At 40.7% G+C, this 20,114-nt stretch overlaps 1 protein-coding gene across 1 annotated transcript in view; it reads left to right on the top strand.

Annotated features, from left to right (window-relative positions):
- The window catches only part of LOC112242153 (mucin-2), a 38,591-nt gene that overhangs the window by 5,047 nt on the left and 13,430 nt on the right, over positions 1-20,114 (top strand). The window contains 23 exon segments of the mRNA XM_042327629.1: positions 227-341; positions 834-984; positions 1,104-1,217; positions 1,744-1,810; positions 2,438-2,575; positions 5,966-6,130; positions 6,325-6,419; positions 6,617-6,743; positions 8,220-8,475; positions 8,688-8,743; positions 9,841-9,932; positions 10,017-10,168; positions 10,416-10,554; positions 10,745-10,855; positions 11,509-11,688; positions 11,940-12,179; positions 12,454-12,610; positions 12,989-13,117; positions 13,279-13,465; positions 16,143-16,146; positions 16,661-17,230; positions 19,232-19,705; positions 19,887-20,061. Of these exon segments, the coding sequence (XP_042183563.1) occupies positions 227-341; positions 834-984; positions 1,104-1,217; positions 1,744-1,810; positions 2,438-2,575; positions 5,966-6,130; positions 6,325-6,419; positions 6,617-6,743; positions 8,220-8,475; positions 8,688-8,743; positions 9,841-9,932; positions 10,017-10,168; positions 10,416-10,554; positions 10,745-10,855; positions 11,509-11,688; positions 11,940-12,179; positions 12,454-12,610; positions 12,989-13,117; positions 13,279-13,465; positions 16,143-16,146; positions 16,661-17,230; positions 19,232-19,705; positions 19,887-20,061 (3,894 nt within the window).

Below are 20,114 nucleotides of genomic sequence, written 5' to 3'. Positions count from 1 at the left end.
CCACTCTGTAGGGACTGTGTTAGTAACATGTTGTCTGTTTTCACCACTCTGTAGGGACTGTGTTAGTAACAGGTTGTCTGTTTTCACCACTCTGTAGGGACTGTGTTAGTAACAGGTTGTCTGTTTTCACCACTCTGTAGGGACTGTGTTAGTAACAGGTTGTCTGTTTTCACCACACTGTAGGGACTGTGTTAGTAACAGGTTGTCTGTTTTCACCACTCTGTAGGGACTGTGTTTGATGACATCTCAAAGAGGGGGTGTGTCACTCAGGACCAGTGTCAGTGCAAACACGACAAAGTTTACAACTCTGGAGAAGTATTCAGACAGGACCGTGAGGAATGGTGAGCCAAAGGTTTCAGGGTCTGTCACCATGATCCTTGGTCCTATAAATGACTTCATCATGTGTTCTGTGTCTGTGATTCAGTGTCTGTCATCATGGTCAGTGGTCCTGCAAATGACTTCATCATGTGTTCTGTGTCTGTGATTCAGTGTCTGTCATCATGGTCAGTGGTCCTGTAAATGACTTCATCATGTGTTCTGTGTCTGTGATTCAGTGTCTGTCATCATGGTCAGTGGTCCTGTAAATGACTTCATCACGTGTTCTGTGTCTGTGTTCTGTGTCTGTGATTCAGTGTCTGTCATCATGGTCAGTGGTCCTGTAAATGACTTCATCATGTGTTCTGTGTCTGTGTCTGTGATTCAGTGTCTGTCATCATGGTCAGTGGTCCTGTAAATGACTTCATCATGTGTTCTGTGTCTGTGATTCAGTGTCTGTCATCATGGTCAGTGGTCCTGTAAATGACTTCATCATGTGTTCTGTGTCTGTGATTCAGTGTCTGTCATCATGGTCAGTGGTCCTGTAAAAGTCTACCCAGCCCTGCTACATGTGCCGTTGAGGAGGGTTCACACGTGACGACCTTCGATGGGAAAGCGTTCACCTTCCATGGGGACTGTTACTACCCCTTAGCCAAGGTGGAAAGCAAGGTAACTGACAATTACACTATACTTTTCTGGAGAGACAATCTAGATGAGAAGTGGATGACATTTTACATGTCACAACGTTTTCTCATCATTTTTGTTTTGTTTTCCCTTCTCTGTTTCAGGATGAAGTCAGTCCAAAGTTCACTGTACTGGTCCAGCTGGTTCCCTGTATAAGACAGAAGTTTGACACTTGCCTCAAGAGTGTTGTGGTCTTGCTAAACAATGATAGAAACAACGTGAGTATTTCCTTCATTAAAAGACGGAGATTTGACATATACACTTGAACATATACACATGTATATTATACAGTATCTCTGTGTATTTACAGTCAGGTCCAAATTAAAAGGCATCCTTGATAAAGATGAGCAAGAAAGACTATTAAATGAAGCTCTTTGGCCACACACACCAATGGTGGGTTTGGTGTCAAAAAGGAGGATCATATGCAAAACAGAGCCTGATTCCTGCTGTATAAAATGGTGGTGGATCTTTGATGTTATGGGGCTGTTGTGCTTCCACTGGTCTGTATGGGAGGAATGGTCTAAGATACTTCCCAATGTGTTCTCCAATCTCCTAAAACCTTGTAGAGAAAGGCTCAGTGTTGTTATCCTCGCAGGGTGAGGTATTGAAAAAGAATGAAAACAGAGGTGCCAATCATTTTGGATCTGACTATAAGTACTTACATGTAAGTGAAATGTATATACTGCACAGCTAGTCTTGTGTTGAATAGGATTAGTTGATCATGGCTGTTGTTTTCTTTTCCAGGCTTTGGTGATTACCGCCGATGGGAAAGTCAGCCACAATGCACAGATCACTCTGCCTTACAACACAGGTGGGACATGGAATAATGAACAATAAGGCCTGAGGGGGTGTGATATATGGCCAATATACCATGGCTAATGGCTGTTCTTGGGCATGACACAACTTCCCTTACCAATGGTACATTGGTCATATACTACAATCCCCCAAGGTGCCTTACTGCTGTTATAAACTGGTTGCCAACATAATTAGAGCAGTAAAACTAAATGGTTTGTCACCCCGTCTGATATACCACATCTGTCAGCCAATCAGCATTGAGGGCTAGAACCCTTCAGTTTATAATAAAGATTATGCACACTTTTCTAAGTTATGAAAGTGCAACCAGTAACATGTAATGAAACATAGAATGAAACATTCGCCTGTATAGATATCAACTGTCTAAATCTATTTATTATTACATGGTATTTCCAAAGCCATTGACACAGTAATAAGTACAGTAAGGTTTAGTGTGATTAAATAGATTTTTTTTAAACAAAAAATGAATCCTATTTAATTGAATGATTATTACCCCCAAACCCCCCGTTCTGTTCCCAGCTGACATTAGTGTACGGTGTCTATATTAGGACAACGTCAGTCTCAGCAGGAGCTCTTTCAGTCTTGTTCCCGTCTGTCATTAGTCTATTTGTTTTTCTTCCCATAGCTGACATCAGTGTGTTCAAGCCGTCGTCCTTCCACATGATGCTCCAGACCAGCTTTGGGCTGCAGGTTCAGATCCAGCTGGTCCCTATCATGCAGGTCTATGTCACCCTGGACGAGAGCTACAAGACCAAGACACAAGGTAAGTTAACTCCCAAGCTGTAGGCATATAGCTCTGAAGGTGAGCAGATATCAGTTATGTAAGGAGTTTGAATTCTACTTTATGGAAATGTAATAAACATGGGTAATCTTAATCACCAAGGCTCATTAAAATAGTAAAAACAGCAAGAAAGTACAAAAATGTTGTTGATTTCTGTTTGGTGTAGGTTTATATGGTGTTGATTACTGTTTGGTGTAGGTTTATATGGTGTTGATTACTGTTTGGTGTAGGTTTATATGGTGTTGATTACTGTTTGGTGTAGGTTTATATGGTGTTGATTTATGTTTGGTGTAGGTTTATATGGTGTTGATTTCTGTTTGGTGTAGGTTTATATGGTGTTGATTACTGTTTGGTGTAGGTTTATATGGTGTTGATTACTGTTTGGTGTAGGTTTATATGGTGTTGATTTCTGTTTTGTGTAGGTTTATATGGTGTTGATTACTGTTTGGTAATAGTTTATATGGTGTTGATTACTGTTTGGTGTAGGTTTATATGGTGTTGATTACTGTTTGGTAATAGTTTATATGGTGTTGATTTCTGTTTGGTAATAGTTTATATGGTGTTGATTTCTGTTTGGTAATAGTTTATATGGTGTTGATTTCTGTTTGGTAATAGTTTATATGGTGTTGATTTCTGTTTGGTAATAGTTTATATGGTGTTGATTTCTGTTTGGTAATAGTTTATATGGTGTTGATTTCTGTTTGGTAATAGTTTATATGGTGTTGATTACTGTTTGGTAATAGTTTATATGGTGTTGATTACTGTTTGGTAATAGTTTATATGGTGTTGATTACTGTTTGGTAATAGTTTATATGGTGTTGATTACTGTTTGGTAATAGTTTATATGGTGTTGATTACTGTTTGGTAATAGTTTATATGGTGTTGATTACTGTTTGGTAATAGTTTATATGGTGTTGATTACTGTTTGGTGTAGGTTTATATGGTGTTGATTTCTGTTTGGTAATAGTTTATATGGTGTTGATTTCTGTTTGGTAATAGTTTATATGGTGTTGATTTCTGTTTGGTAATAGTTTATATGGTGTTGATTTCTGTTTGGTAATAGTTTATATGGTGTTGATTTCTGTTTGGTGTAGGTTTATATGGTGTTGATTTCTGTTTGGTGTAGGTTTATATGGTGTTGATTACTGTTTGGTAATAGTTTATATGGTGTTGATTTCTGTTTGGTGTAGGTTTATATGGTGTTGATTACTGTTTGGTAATAGTTTATATGGTGTTGATTTCTGTTTGGTGTAGGTTTATATGGTGTTGATTTCTGTTTGGTGTAGGTTTATATGGTGTTGATTTCTGTTTGGTGTAGGTTTATATGGTGTTGATTACTGTTTGGTAATAGTTTATATGGTGTTGATTTCTGTTTGGTAATAGTTTATATGGTGTTGATTACTGTTTGGTAATAGCTTATATGGTGTTGATTACTGTTTGGTGTAGGTTTATATGGTGTTGATTTCTGTTTGGTGTAGGTTTATATGGTGTTGATTTCTGTTTGGTAATAGTTTATATGGTGTTGATTTCTGTTTGGTAATAGTTTATATGGTGTTGATTACTGTTTGGTAATAGTTTATATGGTGTTGATTACTGTTTGGTAATAGTTTATATGGTGTTGATTACTGTTTGGTAATAGTTTATATGGTGTTGATTACTGTTTGGTAATAGTTTATATGGTGTTGATTACTGTTTGGTAATAGTTTATATGGTGTTGATTTCTGTTTGGTAATAGTTTATATGGTGTTGATTACTGTTTGGTGTAGGTTTATATGGTGTTGATTACTGTTTGGTGTAGGTTTATATGGTGTTGATTACTGTTTGGTGTAGGTTTATATGGTGTTGATTACTGTTTGGTGTAGGTTTATATGGTGTTGATTTCTGTTTGGTGTAGGTTTATATGGTGTTGATTACTGTTTGGTAATAGTTTATATGGTGTTGATTACTGTTTGGTAATAGTTTATATGGTGTTGATTACTGTTTGGTAATAGTTTATATGGTGTTGATTACTGTTTGGTAATAGTTTATATGGTGTTGATTACTGTTTGGTAATAGTTTATATGGTGTTGATTACTGTTTGGTAATAGTTTATATGGTGTTGATTACTGTTTGGTAATAGTTTATATGGTGTTGATTTCTGTTTGGTAATAGTTTATATGGTGTTGATTTCTGTTTGGTGTAGGTTTATATGGTGTTGAGTTCTGTTTGGTGTAGGTTTATATGGTGTTGATTACTGTTTGGTAATAGTTTATATGGTGTTGAGTTCTGTTTGGTGTAGGTTTATATGGTGTTGATTTCTGTTTGGTGAAGGTTTATATGGTGTTGATTTCTGTTTGGTGTAGGTTTATATGGTGTTGATTACTGTTTGGTAATAGTTTATATGGTGTTGATTACTGTTTGGTGTAGGTTTATATGGTGTTGATTACTGTTTGGTGTAGGTTTATATGGTGTTGATTACTGTTTGGTAATAGTTTATATGGTGTTGATTACTGTTTGGTAATAGTTTATATGGTGTTGATTACTGTTTGGTAATAGTTTATATGGTGTTGATTACTGTTTGGTAATAGTTTATATGGTGTTGATTTCTGTTTGGTGTAGGTTTATATGGTGTTGATTTATGTTTGGTAATAGTTTATATGGTGTTGATTACTGTTTGGTAATAGTTTATATGGTGTTGATTACTGTTTGGTAATAGTTTATATGGTGTTGATTTCTGTTTGGTAATAGTTTATATGGTGTTGATTACTGTTTGGTGTAGGTTTATATGGTGTTGATTACTGTTTGGTAATAGTTTATATGGTGTTGATTACTGTTTGGTGTAGGTTTATATGGTGTTGATTACTGTTTGGTAATAGTTTATATGGTGTTGATTACTGTTTGGTAATAGTTTATATGGTGTTGATTACTGTTTGGTGTAGGTTTATATGGTGTTGATTACTGTTTGGTAATAGTTTATATGGTGTTGAGTTCTGTTTGGTGTAGGTTTATATGGTGTTGATTTCTGTTTGGTAATAGTTTATATGGTGTTGAGTTCTGTTTGGTGTAGGTTTATATGGTGTTGATTACTGTTTGGTAATAGTTTATATGGTGTTGAGTTCTGTTTGGTGTAGGTTTATATGGTGTTGAGTTCTGTTTGGTGTAGGTTTATATGGTGTTGATTACTGTTTGGTAATAGTTTATATGGTGTTGATTACTGTTTGGTGTAGGTTTATATGGTGTTGATTACTGTTTGGTAATAGTTTATATGGTGTTGATTACTGTTTGGTGTAGGTTTATATGGTGTTGATTACTGTTTGGTGTAGGTTTATATGGTGTTGATTACTGTTTGGTGTAGGTTTATATGGTGTTGATTTATGTTTCTATTTCTTCTAGGTCTGTGTGGGAACTTCAACAAGGTGCTGTCTGATGACATGAAGACCCCCCAGGGTATGGTGGAGGGAACAGCCTCTTCATTTGGGAACTCCTGGAAGGCTAATCCTACCTGCAGAGACAGAGAGGAGAGGCTGGACGACCCCTGTTCCCTCAGCGTGGAGAATGGTAAGCCCTCTTCACTAACTCTTTAATTGAAGGTTAACCCTTACATAACTCAATGAAAAGCAGAACATAAGCATTTCATAAATGTTTATGTCAACAACCGCAGTATCATGTTGTTGGATTCAAATCGAGGCAGGAAGCAGCAGTTTATACTGTATCAGATATATTTGAACTCTTACCATGTTCTGTTTACTCAGAGAACTATGCTAAACATTGGTGCTCCATGCTAAGAAGTTCTGACAGCACCTTTGCCAAGTGCCATGCCATGGTGGACCCCGAGCTTTACTACAAGGTAATACATTTTCTATAACTGTAACTGTTACATTTCATTGAGTTACATCTGGTTTGGAATGCTCACAATTATACATATTTGTCCTGAACTTTCTTGCTGTTTGTAATACTGTTTGTTATGCGAAAGCTCTGGCCAATGAGATTTGTTATATATTTATTATGTATGGAACATTTACTTAAACTTGATATTTTCTGCAGCGATGCACGTACGCTAGCTGCAACTGTGAGAAGAGTGAAGACTGCCTGTGTGCTGTCTTCTCCTCTTATGTGCGAGACTGTGCTACCAAGGGAGTGGTCCTGTCGGGCTGGAGAGAGAACGTGTGTGGTAAGTGATTTACACTTCTCATATTTATGTCTTGTCGTATATTGTTGAAAGGAGATGACAGTATAGGTCTCTCCTGACTACAAATGAAATGTTCACTGATATTCTCATTAGAATATATGCATTCTGCAAATGGTTCTAATGCCATCGCTAAAAGTATGGGAGACAGGGGACAACCTTGGCGGATTCCACTGCCATTGCAAAAAGTAGGGGAGACATGGGGTAACCCTGACAAATTCCCCTACTCAGTGGAAATTGCGGTGCCCGGTCAAACGGTTGTGGATGTTTGTAAAAGTTTTTATTTTATTGTGATGTCAACTTTTACCTGTTATGGATGGGGCTTCCGCTAGCGGAACGTTTCGACAACATCCAGTGAAATTGCAGAGCGCGAAATTCAAAAGAAAATATTTGAAATATTTAACTTTCATACAATCACAAGGTAATACACCAAATTAAAGTTTAACTTCTTGTTAATCCAGACACTGTGTCAGATTTCAAAAAGGCTTTACGGTGAAATCAAACCATGCTATTATCTGAGGACAGAACCCCAATAAACAAACACATGACAGTCATATTTCAACCCGCCAGGCGCGACACAAAACTCAGAAATAACGATATAATTCATGCCTTACCTTTGAAGATCTTCTTCTGTTGGCACTCCAATATGTCCCAGAAACATCACAAATGGTCCTTTTTTTCGTCGTTATTTCTCCCAAATGTCCATTTATTTTGCGCAATTGATTCAGAAAAACACTGGTTCCAACTCGCCCAATATGACTACACATTATCGAATAAGTTACCTGTAATCTTGGTCCAAACATTTCAAACAACTTTCCCAATACAACTTTAGGTACTTTATACTGTAAATAATTGATCAAATTTAATACGGAATAAACCATGTTCAATAGTGGATAAAATGAAAGTGGAGCGAGCGCCAGGTCGCGCTCCCCAAACACAACTGTATACCAGACTCGACCCTCGTTCTGAACAGCCATACTTCTTCATTACTCAAAGGAAAAACATCAACCAATTTCTAAAGACTGTTGACATCTAGTGGAAGCTCTAGGAACTGCAACCAGATCCCTCAGAAATGTAGATTCCCATAGAAATCCAATTGAAAACATGGTCACCTCAACAACAACAAAAATTCCTGGATGGTTTGTCCTCGGGGTTTCGCCTGCCAAATAAGTTCTGTTATACTCACAGACGTAATTTTAACAGTTTTAGAAACTTTAGAGTGTTTTCTATCCAAAACCAATTATATGCATATCCCAGCTTCTGGGCCTGGGTAGCAAGCAGTTTACTTTGGGCACTCTTTTCATCCTGACATGAAAATACCGCCCCCTATCCCAAACAGGTTAACAACACTTAATTACTTAATCCTCTTCCTTCCTGGAGTAAAATAGAGCCTTTAGTAAAGTTTTCCAACACTGCCAATTTTAACTTTATCCAACACTTTCCATATTTCCCTACAAACAGACAAATACATTGGTAACTGCCCAGCGTCTCAAACCTACTCTGACCAGCTCCAGAGATGTCAGCTGACCTGTAGCTCCCTGGCCAGCAAAAGCCAGGGTTGTACCAACGACTTCCTCCCCGTGGATGGTTGTTCTTGCCCGGACGGACTTTACATGGATGACAGGGGCACCTGTGTACCCATGGACAAATGCCCCTGCTTCCACAACGGGGTCCACATCAAGCCTGGGAAGTCCATCAACATTCAGGAGGAACACTGGTAAGAGACTGTTTCCATCTAATAAAGTGTCTAGCTACCTATTTAAGTGACTACTTACCTACCTACCTACCTACCCATCTACTTATTTACCTAATTTACCTACCTACTAAAGCAGCAAATTTGTCATATTACCTGCTAGTATAAAAAGTACACAGTACTGCAATGTTACTCCAATATTGAAATATCTCTTGGCATCATGTGTGTTCTTCTAGTGTCTGCAACAATGGGAAGCTTCACTGCCGTTCCTGGAAGATGCGTTCAGAGAGTAGTAAGTAGCCTTTCTGTGTCCCCTTTCTGTGTCCCCCGTTCAGAGAGTAGTAAGTAGCCTTTCTGTGTCCCCTTTCTGTGTCCCCCGTTCAGAGAGTAGTAAGTAGCCTTTCTGTGTCCCCTTTCTGTGTCCCCCGTTCAGAGAGTAGTAAGTAGCCTTTCTGTGTCCCCTTTCTGTGTCCCCCGTTCAGAGAGTAGTAAGTAGCCTTTCTGTGTCCCCTTTCTGTGTCCCCCGTTCAGAGAGTAGTAAGTAGCCTTTCTGTGTCCCCTTTCTGTGTCCCCCGTTCAGAGAGTAGTAAGTAGCCTTTCTGTGTCCCCCGTTCAGAGAGTAGTAAGTAGCCTTTCTGTGTCCCCCGTTCAGAGAGTAGTAAGTAGCCTTTCTTTGTCCCCCGTTCAGAGAGTAGTAAGTAGCCTTTCTGTGTCCCCCGTTCAGAGAGTAGTAAGTAGCCTTTCTGTGTCCCCCGTTCAGAGAGTAGTAAGTAGCCTTTCTGTGTCCCCCGTTCAGAGAGTAGTAAGTAGCCTTTCTGTGTCCCCGTTCAGAGAGTAGTAAGTAGCCTTTCTGTGTCCCCCGTTCAGAGAGTAGTAAGTAGCCTTTCTGTGTCCCCGTTCAGAGAGTAGTAAGTAGCCTTTCTGTGTCCCCCGTTCAGAGAGTAGTAAGTAGCCTTTCTGTGTCCCCCGTTCAGAGAGTAGTAAGTAGCCTTTCTGTGTCCCCCGTTCAGAGAGTAGTAAGTAGCCTTTCTGTGTCCCCCGTTCAGAGAGTAGTAAGTAGCCTTTCTGTGTCCCCTTTCTGTGTCCCCCGTTCAGAGAGTAGTAAGTAGCCTTTCTGTGTCCCCTTTCTGTGTCCCCCGTTCAGAGAGTAGTAAGTAGCCTTTCTGTGTCCCCTTGCTATTCATATCCCATTAATCCTCTGATGTATACAGTATTGTACCTATACTTGGGTTCTAATACTATATGAGAGATCATTTCAATTACTTGAGTCCAGGACTAGGCTTAAATCTGTTTTAAACCGGCCCTGGAAGTATTTGAAAGATATTATTTGAACCCAGATCTAATTTGACAACTTATTGTGTAATAATAATGAAACTGCTTCTGTTACAGCCTGCCAGTCGCCGAAGGTGTTCGTGAACTGCTCCAATGACCTGGGAGTACAGTGTACACGGAGCTGTAGGAACCCGGATTTCATGGACTGTGTGAGTTGACTTGTTGACTTCCATTAGTACCTGAACTAAGGGTTGACTTCTTTATTTAATTCCCGTCTCTCTCCTTGACCACAGTTCTCCGCAGAGTGTGAGTCTGGGTGCAAGTGTCCCACGAGTCTGTGGGAGGATGGGAAAGGCATGTGTGTGAATAAACATGAATGCCCATGCAGCCATGACGGATTCCTCTACGCCCCAGGAAAACAGATCCCAAACGGATGTAACACTTGGTGAGTTATTCAGGTTTTATGGTTATACGCTACTTTCTGATCAAAAACGATACAATGTGAGGTTATGCGGTATGATATGACGTTATATGATACAATACCATATAAAAAGGAATGGAGATGAAAATGAAATGGAATGAGATTTCAGGACACGAGATGAGGGCTTCCTTCATCCTCTCTAGCTAATGTGATCAGGATTGTATTTGAAGAGGATTGTTGACTTAGTGTCTCACATACTGTACACATGTAGCACCTGTAAGAGTGGGAAATGGGAGTGCACAGATAAGAAGTGCCCAGGAACCTGTACCATCTACGGCAGTGGCCATTACAAAACCTTTGATGAGCGCACGTATGGCTTCCAAGGAAAATGTGGCTATGTGGCTGTCCAGGTAATTAATGCTTATCAGGACATTTCAATACAATGCAATACATTTCAATTCAATTGTGATGTGTTTTTATACAAAAAAACATGTTTGTATAATAGTACTGCTATTGTCTTCTATATTACCAACTAATCATTTAAATGTCAAAAGTCTCATTTGGTTTCTAAAGTACTCTCTCCCTCTGTCTCTCGTTAAGAACAAATGTGGGAACCGGCCTGTCCAGGACAAATTCATGGTGATCACAGAGAACATACCGTGTGGAACCACAGGCACCACTTGCTCCAAGTCTGTCAGGGTTCAACTGGGGGTAAGACTGGACAAGTGATACACTCCAACAGGCTGGTGGCACCTTCAATGGGAAGGATGGGCTCATAGTAATGGCTGGAACGGAATGAATTGAATGGCATCAAATGCATGACTGGTTTTGATGTGTTTGATACCATTCCATTTACTCCACTCCAGGCTTTATATTGAGCCATTCTCCTTTCTATACCCGTTGGATCATAATGAGAGATCGTTTGACATTCATGCATACAAAAAATATATCATTTTGCATTATTTAGCAAATGCTCTTATTCAGAGCGACTTATTCAGAGAGACAGTACAATTAGTGAATTCAACTAAAGGAGGTTAAATCACCATCACAATCATTGCAAGTAAAACTTTCTTCCAAATAGCCACTAACTGCAAAAATCAGTACGACATTCAAGACATTTTTTTCTTCATATAAAGCTTTATAAAGTGTATTGTCTGTCAAATTTTTGCAAAATTCCGGTAACTTTCCCCAAATTCCCTGTTTTTCCAGAAATCGTAATTGCAAATGTTCTGAAATTACAAGGGAATAAGGAGGAAATCGTTGAATCTTCCAACAAGGATTTCTGGAAAACCTGGGATTTTGGGGAAAAACATTTCAGCCCTAATTGTCTGTGAACAGGAAGTGATAAATCCTTATCCTTACAGAGAACAGAGCTGAAGCTATCAAAGGGAACCCATGAAGTGGTGGACCTAGAAGTGGGCTCTCAGATCCAGTACCGAGTGAGGACAGTCGGTCTGTACCTGATTGTTGAGTCAGACATCGGGATCGCAGTGCTGTGGGACCGTAAAACTACCGTCCGCATCGTCCTGGAGCCACAGCATAGTGTACGTTTAGTGTTGAAGGGTTAACACATAGAGAACCTGTGATGAAATAGATGAACAAGACATCAGACATCAGAGTGCATTTTGTTTTGCTAACAGCATAGTGTAAGGTTTCACATAGAGAGCCTGTGATGAAATAGACTTGAAAATAGATGAACAAGACACCAGACATCAGAGTGCATTTTGTATTGCTAACAGTGATTGATTTGGTACAGTACCACTATGTTTGCCTTATCGTTTCTATGTGTCTATAGGGAGCAGTGTGCGGCCTGTGTGGGAACTATAATGGAGAAGGCAGAGATGACTTCACCACACAAGGTCAGATGATAGTCAGCAGCCCTGTGGAGTTTGCTAACAGCTGGAAAGTGTCAAGCACTTGTCCCGATGCAGAAAGCAACGTGGACCCATGTGGAGCCAGACCCAACCGTCACAACTGGGCTAAGATGCAGTGCAGCATCATCACCGGAAAGACTTTCCAACTGTGTCACAAGAAGGTACAGTGCTGAAACAGATTGCTATGTATAAACCGTACAGCTAGAAACCAGGTGAAAGGTTCAGACAGAACACTGATAGGATGGTGGACAGTCAAACTTCTGAACCAAAAATACACCCAAATCGTTTTAAACATTGACTTTCTTGTCATCCTCGATGATTTTATTCATGAACATGTCTGTTGTTATATGTGTTTTGAATAATTCTCTAAGAAACAAAAAAATAATAATACAGTATTAGTGCATCATGTGTGTTCTCTCTGTATGTGTTTTACAGGTAGACCCTAGTCTGTACTTTGAGAACTGTGTGAAAGACTCCTGTGCCTGTGATACTGGCGGAGACTGTGAGTGTTTCTGTACAGCTGTAGCAGCCTACGCCCAGGCCTGCACCGAAGCTGGAGTCTGTGTTGCATGGAGAACACCAGAAATTTGTCGTAAGTACAACACATTTCTTTGGGGTTCATTATGCTTGTGTCCCAAAGGTCACACACTTCCACTGTTTGACTGTCAGGCTTGGCATTGAAATGATTTGGCATGTCTGGTGTAATTTGAATGATTAGAATTTACAATGCTAAAATGAATATGCTGTTGAAAGAACCCAAACATGGTGACAATGTGAGGATGTGGATCTAAAGTATATTTTAGCTGGTTGGTTTAAATAGATATCTTAATGTGTAACATTACAGTGGATGATTTTGACCAGGGTACATAGGGTTCTGATAAAAAGTAATGCACTTCATATGGAATAGGGTGTCATTTGCTGAGGGCAATGTGTATTCAGTGTATGAACCTGTACGTCTTCCCTTTTGTAGCTGTGTTCTGTGACTACTACAACGATCCAGGTGAATGTGAATGGCATTACAGCCCTTGCCACACACCTTGCTTCAAGACCTGTCTGAATCCAAATGGGACCTGTGACAACCCTCTTCCCAATCTGGAAGGTGAGGCAGCATGCTATTTGATTTGATTGGCATCAGCCTGCATGTTTGTTCCATATGCACGTGCCCTTCTTTGCAAAATATCCATTTGTTTTTCTTAACCTCAACTTCATTATATGTAATAACTCAATCAAAACAACTAAATCACAAGGTCTTCTTTTTAGGTTGTTACCCACAATGCCCTCCAGATAGGCCAATATTTGATGAAGAGACCGGGGAGTGTGTTGAGGAATGCCCACCAACAGGCCCATCAACAACAACCCCCCAGGCAACCACACCAACACCAACAACAACACAGTGGACACCAACAACTACCACATTGACAACAGAACCTCCAACAACAACACCAATGCCACCAACAACAACACAAACACCACCAACAACCACACCACCACCAACAACAACAACACCAATGCCACCAACAACAACAACCACACCAAAGCCAACAACAACCACACCAATGCCACCAACAGCAACCACAAAAATACCAACAACAACATCACCAATACCACCAACAACAACACTACCACCAACAACAACCACACCAATACCAACAACAACAACAACACCAATACCAACAACAACAACAACAACCACAACAATACCAACAACAACAACACCAACAACAACAACAACCACACCAATACCACCAACAACAACCACACAAACACCAACAACCACACCAATTCCACCAACAACAACCACAACAATACCACCAACAACAACACCAACAACAACATCAATACCACCAACAACAACCACACAAACACCAACAACCACACCAATACCACCAACAACTACCCCCAGACACCAGAGCCAACAACTACTCCTTGTATTCCTACCTGTGAGTGGTCAGAATGGTATGATGAAGATGATGATAAAGACAAGAGTGACTGGGAAACGTATTGGAATATCACGCAGAGTGGAAAAGAGGTGTGTGAAGATCCACAGGATATTGAATGTGTAGCTACAGACTATCCAAATACAAGTTTAGAGGACTATGTAGCTTCGACAGGCCAAGTTGTGGAGTGCGATGTTGACTTCGGTTTAATATGTGAAGAAAATAAACAAACTCAGAGACCATTTAAGTGCTTTAACTATAAGATTAGAGTCCTCTGTTGCGTTGAATGTTTATCAACAACATCACCAAAACCAACAACAACACTAACATCAACAACAACAACAACAGCACCTTCACCACCAACAACTACCACACCAAAACCACCAACAACAACCACACCAATACAACCAACAACAACAACAGCAATACCAACAACAACCACACCAACAGCAATACCAACAACGACAACAACAACACCAACAACAACAACACCAATACCCTCAACACCATCAACAACACCAATACCAACAACGACAACAAAACTAATACCAACAACAACAACAACACCAATACCACCAACAACCACACCAACAACACCAACAACTCCAATTCCAAAAACAACAACAACACCAATACCAACAACGACACCAACAACACCAACAACAACAACACCAATACCACCAACACCATCAACAACACCAATACCAACAACAACAACACCACCAACAACCACACCAATTCCACCAACAACAACAACACCAATACCACCAACACCATCAACAACAACAACAACAACACCAACAACCACACCAATACCACCAACAACAACCACACCAATACCACCAACAACAACAACACCAATACCACCAACACCAACAACACCAATACCAACAACAACACCAACAACAACAACACCACCAACAACCACACCAATTCCACCAACAACAACAACACCAATACCAACAACAACAACAACAACACCACCAACACCATCAACAACAACAACAACACCAACAACAACAACACCAATACCAACAACAACACCAACAACAACCACACCAATTCCACCAACAACAACAACACCAATACCACCAACAACAACACCAATACCAGCAACAACAACAACAACAACAACACCAATACCACCACCAACAACAACCACACCAATACCAACAACATCAACAACACCAATACCACCAACAACAACAACACCAATACCAACAACAACAACAACAACACCACCAACACCATCAACAACAACAACAACACCAACAACAACAACACCAATACCAACAACAACACCAACAACAACCACACCAATTCCACCAACAACAACAACACCAATACCACCAACAACAACACCAATACCACCACCAACAACAACCACACCAATACCAACAACATCAACAACACCAATACCACCAACAACAACAACACCAATACCTCCAACACCAACAACAACACCAACAACACCAATACCACCAACAACAACACCAATAGCAACATCAACAACACCACCAACAACAACAGCAACACCACCAACTCCATCAACAACAACAACACCAGCACCAACACCATCAACAACAACACCACCAACAACAACAACACCACCAACAACCACACCAATTCCACCAACAACAACAACACCAATACCACCAACAACAACACCAATACCAACAACAACAACAACAACAACACCACCAACTCCATCAACAACAACAACACCAACAACAACCACACCAATACCACCAACAACAACAACACCAATACCACCAACAACAACACCAACAACAACACCAACAACAACACCACCAACAACAACACCAACAACAACAACCACACCAATACCACCAACAACAACACCAACAACAACACCACCAACAACAACACCAACAACAACACCAACAACAACAACAACACCAACAACAACATCAATACCACCAACAACAACCACACAAACACCAACAACCACACCAATTCCACCAACAACAACCACACCAATACCACCAACAACAACACCACCAACAACAACACCAACAACAACATCAATACCACCAACAACAACCACACAAACACCAACAACCACACCAATTCCACCAACAACAACCACACCAATACCACCAACAACTACCCCCCAGACACCAGAGCCAACAACTACTCCTTGTATTCCTACCTGTGAGTGGTCAGAATGGTATGATGAAGATGATGATAAAGACAAGAGTGACTGGGAAACGTATTGGAATATCACGCAGAGTGGAAAAGAAGTGTGTGAAGATCCACAGGATATTGAATGTGTAGCTACAGACTATCCAAATACAAGTTTAGAGGACTATGTAGCTTCGACAGGCCAAGTTGTGGAGTGCGATGTTGACTTCGGGTTAATATGTGAAGAAAATAAACAAACTCAGAGACCATTTAAGTGCTTTAACTATAAGATTAGAGTCCTCTGTTGCGTTGAATGTTTATCAACAACATCACCAAAACCAACAACAACACTAACATCAACAACAACAACAACATCACCTTCACCAACAACAACTACCACACCAAAACCAACAACAACAACCACACCTATACAACCAACAACAACAACACCAATTCCAACAATGACAACAACACCACCAACAACAACAAAACTAATACCAACAACAACACCAACAACAACAACACAAACAACAACAACTCCAATTCCACCAACAACAACAACACCACTACCACCAACAACAACAACACCAATACCACCACCAACAACAACACCAACACCATCAACAACACCAACACCATCAACAACACCAATACAAACAACAACAACACCAACAACAACAACTCCAATTCCACCAACAACAACAACACCAATACCACCAACACCATCAACAACACCAATACAAACAACAACAACACCACCAACAACAACAACTCCAATTCCACCAACAACAACAACACCAATACCACCAACACCATCAACAACACCAATACAAACAACAACAACCACACCAATTCCAACAACACCATCAACAACACCAATACCAACAACAACAACAACAACACCAATACCACCAACACCATCAACAACACCAATACAAACAACAACAACAACAACAACACCAACAACAACTCCAATTCCACCAACAACAACAACACCAATACCACCAACACCATCAACAACACCAATACAAACAACAACAACACCACCAACAACAACACCAACAACCACACCAATTCCACCAACACCATCAACAACACCAATACCAACAACAACAACAACACCAATACCACCAACAACAACCACACCAATACCACCAACAACAACCACACCAATACCACCAACAACCACACCAATACCAGCCGAAACAACCACACCAATACCACCACCAACAACAACACCAAGAACAACAACAACAACAACATCAACAACACCAATACCACCAACAACAACCACACCAATACCACCAACACCATCAACAACACCATTACCAACAACAACAACACCAATACCACCAACAACAACACCAACAACAACCACACCAATACCACCAACAACAACCACACCAATACCACCCGAAACAACCACACCAATACCAACAACAACAACAACAGCAATGCTACCAACAACAACACCAACACCACCACCACCAACAACAACAACAACAACAATACCACAACCACCAACAACAACAACACCAGTACCACCAACAACAACAACCACACCAACAACAACACCAACAACACCAACACCACCAACAACAACAACACCAATACCAACAACAACCACACCAATACCACAACCACCAACAACAACAACACCAGTACCACCAACAACAACAACCACACCAACAACAACACCCGTACCACCAACAACAACAACAACACCAACACCACCAATACCACCAACACCATCAACAGCACCAATACCAACGACAACAACAACACCAATACCACCAACAACAACACCAATAACAACCACACCAATACCACCCGAAACAACCACACCAATACCAACAACAACAACAACAGCAATACTACCAACAACAACACCAACACCACCACCACCAACAACAACAACAACAATACCACAACCACCAACAACAACAACACCAGTACCACCAACAACAACAACCACACCAACAACAACACCCGTACCACCAACAACAACAACCACACCAATGCCAACACCAACAACACCAACACCACCAACAACAACAACACCAATACCAACACCACCACCAACAACAACCACACCAATACCACAACCACCAACAACAACACCAGTACCACCAACAACAACAACCACACCAACAACAACACCCGTACCACCAACAACAACAACCACACCAACAACAACAACACCAATACCACCAACACCATCAACAGCACCAATACCAACGACAACAACAACACCAATACCACCAACAACAACACCAACAACAACCACACCAATACCACCAACAACAACCACACCAATACCACCCGAAACAACCACACCAATACCAACAACAACAACAACAGCAATACTACCAACAACAACACCAACAACAACACCAATACCACCAACAACAACCACACCATTACCACCAACAACAACCACACCAATACCACCAACAACAACACCACCAACACCATCAACAACACCAACACCAACAACAACAACAACAACAACCACACCAATGCCAACACCAACACCGCCAACAACAACAACACCAATACCAACACCAACACCATCACCAACAACAACCACACCAATACCACCAACAACAACCACACCAATACCACAACCACCAACAACAACAACCACACCAACAACAACACCAGTACCACCAACAACAACAACAACACCAATACCACCAACAACAACCACACCAACAACAACAACAACAACACCAGTACCACCAACAACAACATCCACACCAACAACAACAACACCAATACCACATCCACCAACAACAACAACAACACCATTACCACCAACAACTACCACAGCAACAACAACACCAACACCACCAACAACAACCACACCAATACCACAACCACCAACAACAACACCACCAACAACAACAACCACACCAACAACAACAACACCAGTACCACCAACAACAACAACCACACCAACAACAACAACACCAGTACCACCAACAACAACAACACCAATACCACATCCACCACCAACAACAACAACACCATTACCACCAACAACTACCACAGCAACAACAACACCAACACCACCAACTACAACATCAACCACACCAACAACAACAACACCACCAACAACCACACCACCAACAACAACAACACTACCACCAACAACTACCACACCATTACCACCAACAACAACCACACCTAAACCACCAACTACAACAGAAGCCATAACTCTAACCACAACCCCAACGACAACAGAAGAACCAACCACAACCCCCAGGACAACTGAAAAACCAACCACAACCCCAACGACAACAGAAGAACCAACCACAACCCCAACAACAACAGAAGAATCAACCACAACCCCCAGGACAACTGAAAAACCAACCACAACCACCCCTGTCATAGATACCACAACCACTAAAGCTCCTACAACAACACCTAAACCACCAACTACAACAGAAGCCACAACTCCAATGACAACCACATCACCAACAACCCATGAATCGGTTGTCACTGGTCCTCCAATAACACCAGAACATCAAGTCAGTTCAATACCAACCACAACTGGGTCACCAACCCCTCCACCAATCACTTGTCCTGAGTGGGACAAAGTGGTAAGTACCTCAATATAACCATCACATAATCGACTGGGCTCCCTTAATGTCGATAACACATAGCCAACATTTGATGTCAACGAGGTCGAAAAGTCCTTTCAGAGACTTATTAAATGATTCCTGTGTGAATTGTGAAAGTTCTCTGATGACGTGCAATTTTCTTTTCTCTCTAAAATATCAGCAAAATGAAACTTTCTGGCTCTGCAACTGCACTTTGGCCAGATGCATTGAAAACAACACCATTGAGATAATTCCGTATGAATGCCCAGAGCCTGAGCCAATCACATGTACCAATGGCAAGAAACCAGTGCTACAATGGGATGAGTTCTACTGCTGCCAACGATTCGTGTGTGACTGTGAGTTGTGAAAGCTTCTTCTTCTTCTCCTCTGACCTGGTCAGGAAGGTAGA

The sequence above is a fragment of the Oncorhynchus tshawytscha genome, linkage group LG01 (assembly GCF_018296145.1).
Source record: "Oncorhynchus tshawytscha isolate Ot180627B linkage group LG01, Otsh_v2.0, whole genome shotgun sequence".
In the NCBI taxonomy this organism is placed as follows: domain Eukaryota; kingdom Metazoa; phylum Chordata; class Actinopteri; order Salmoniformes; family Salmonidae; genus Oncorhynchus; species Oncorhynchus tshawytscha.
This window is presented reverse-complemented; position numbering and strand designations above follow the sequence as displayed.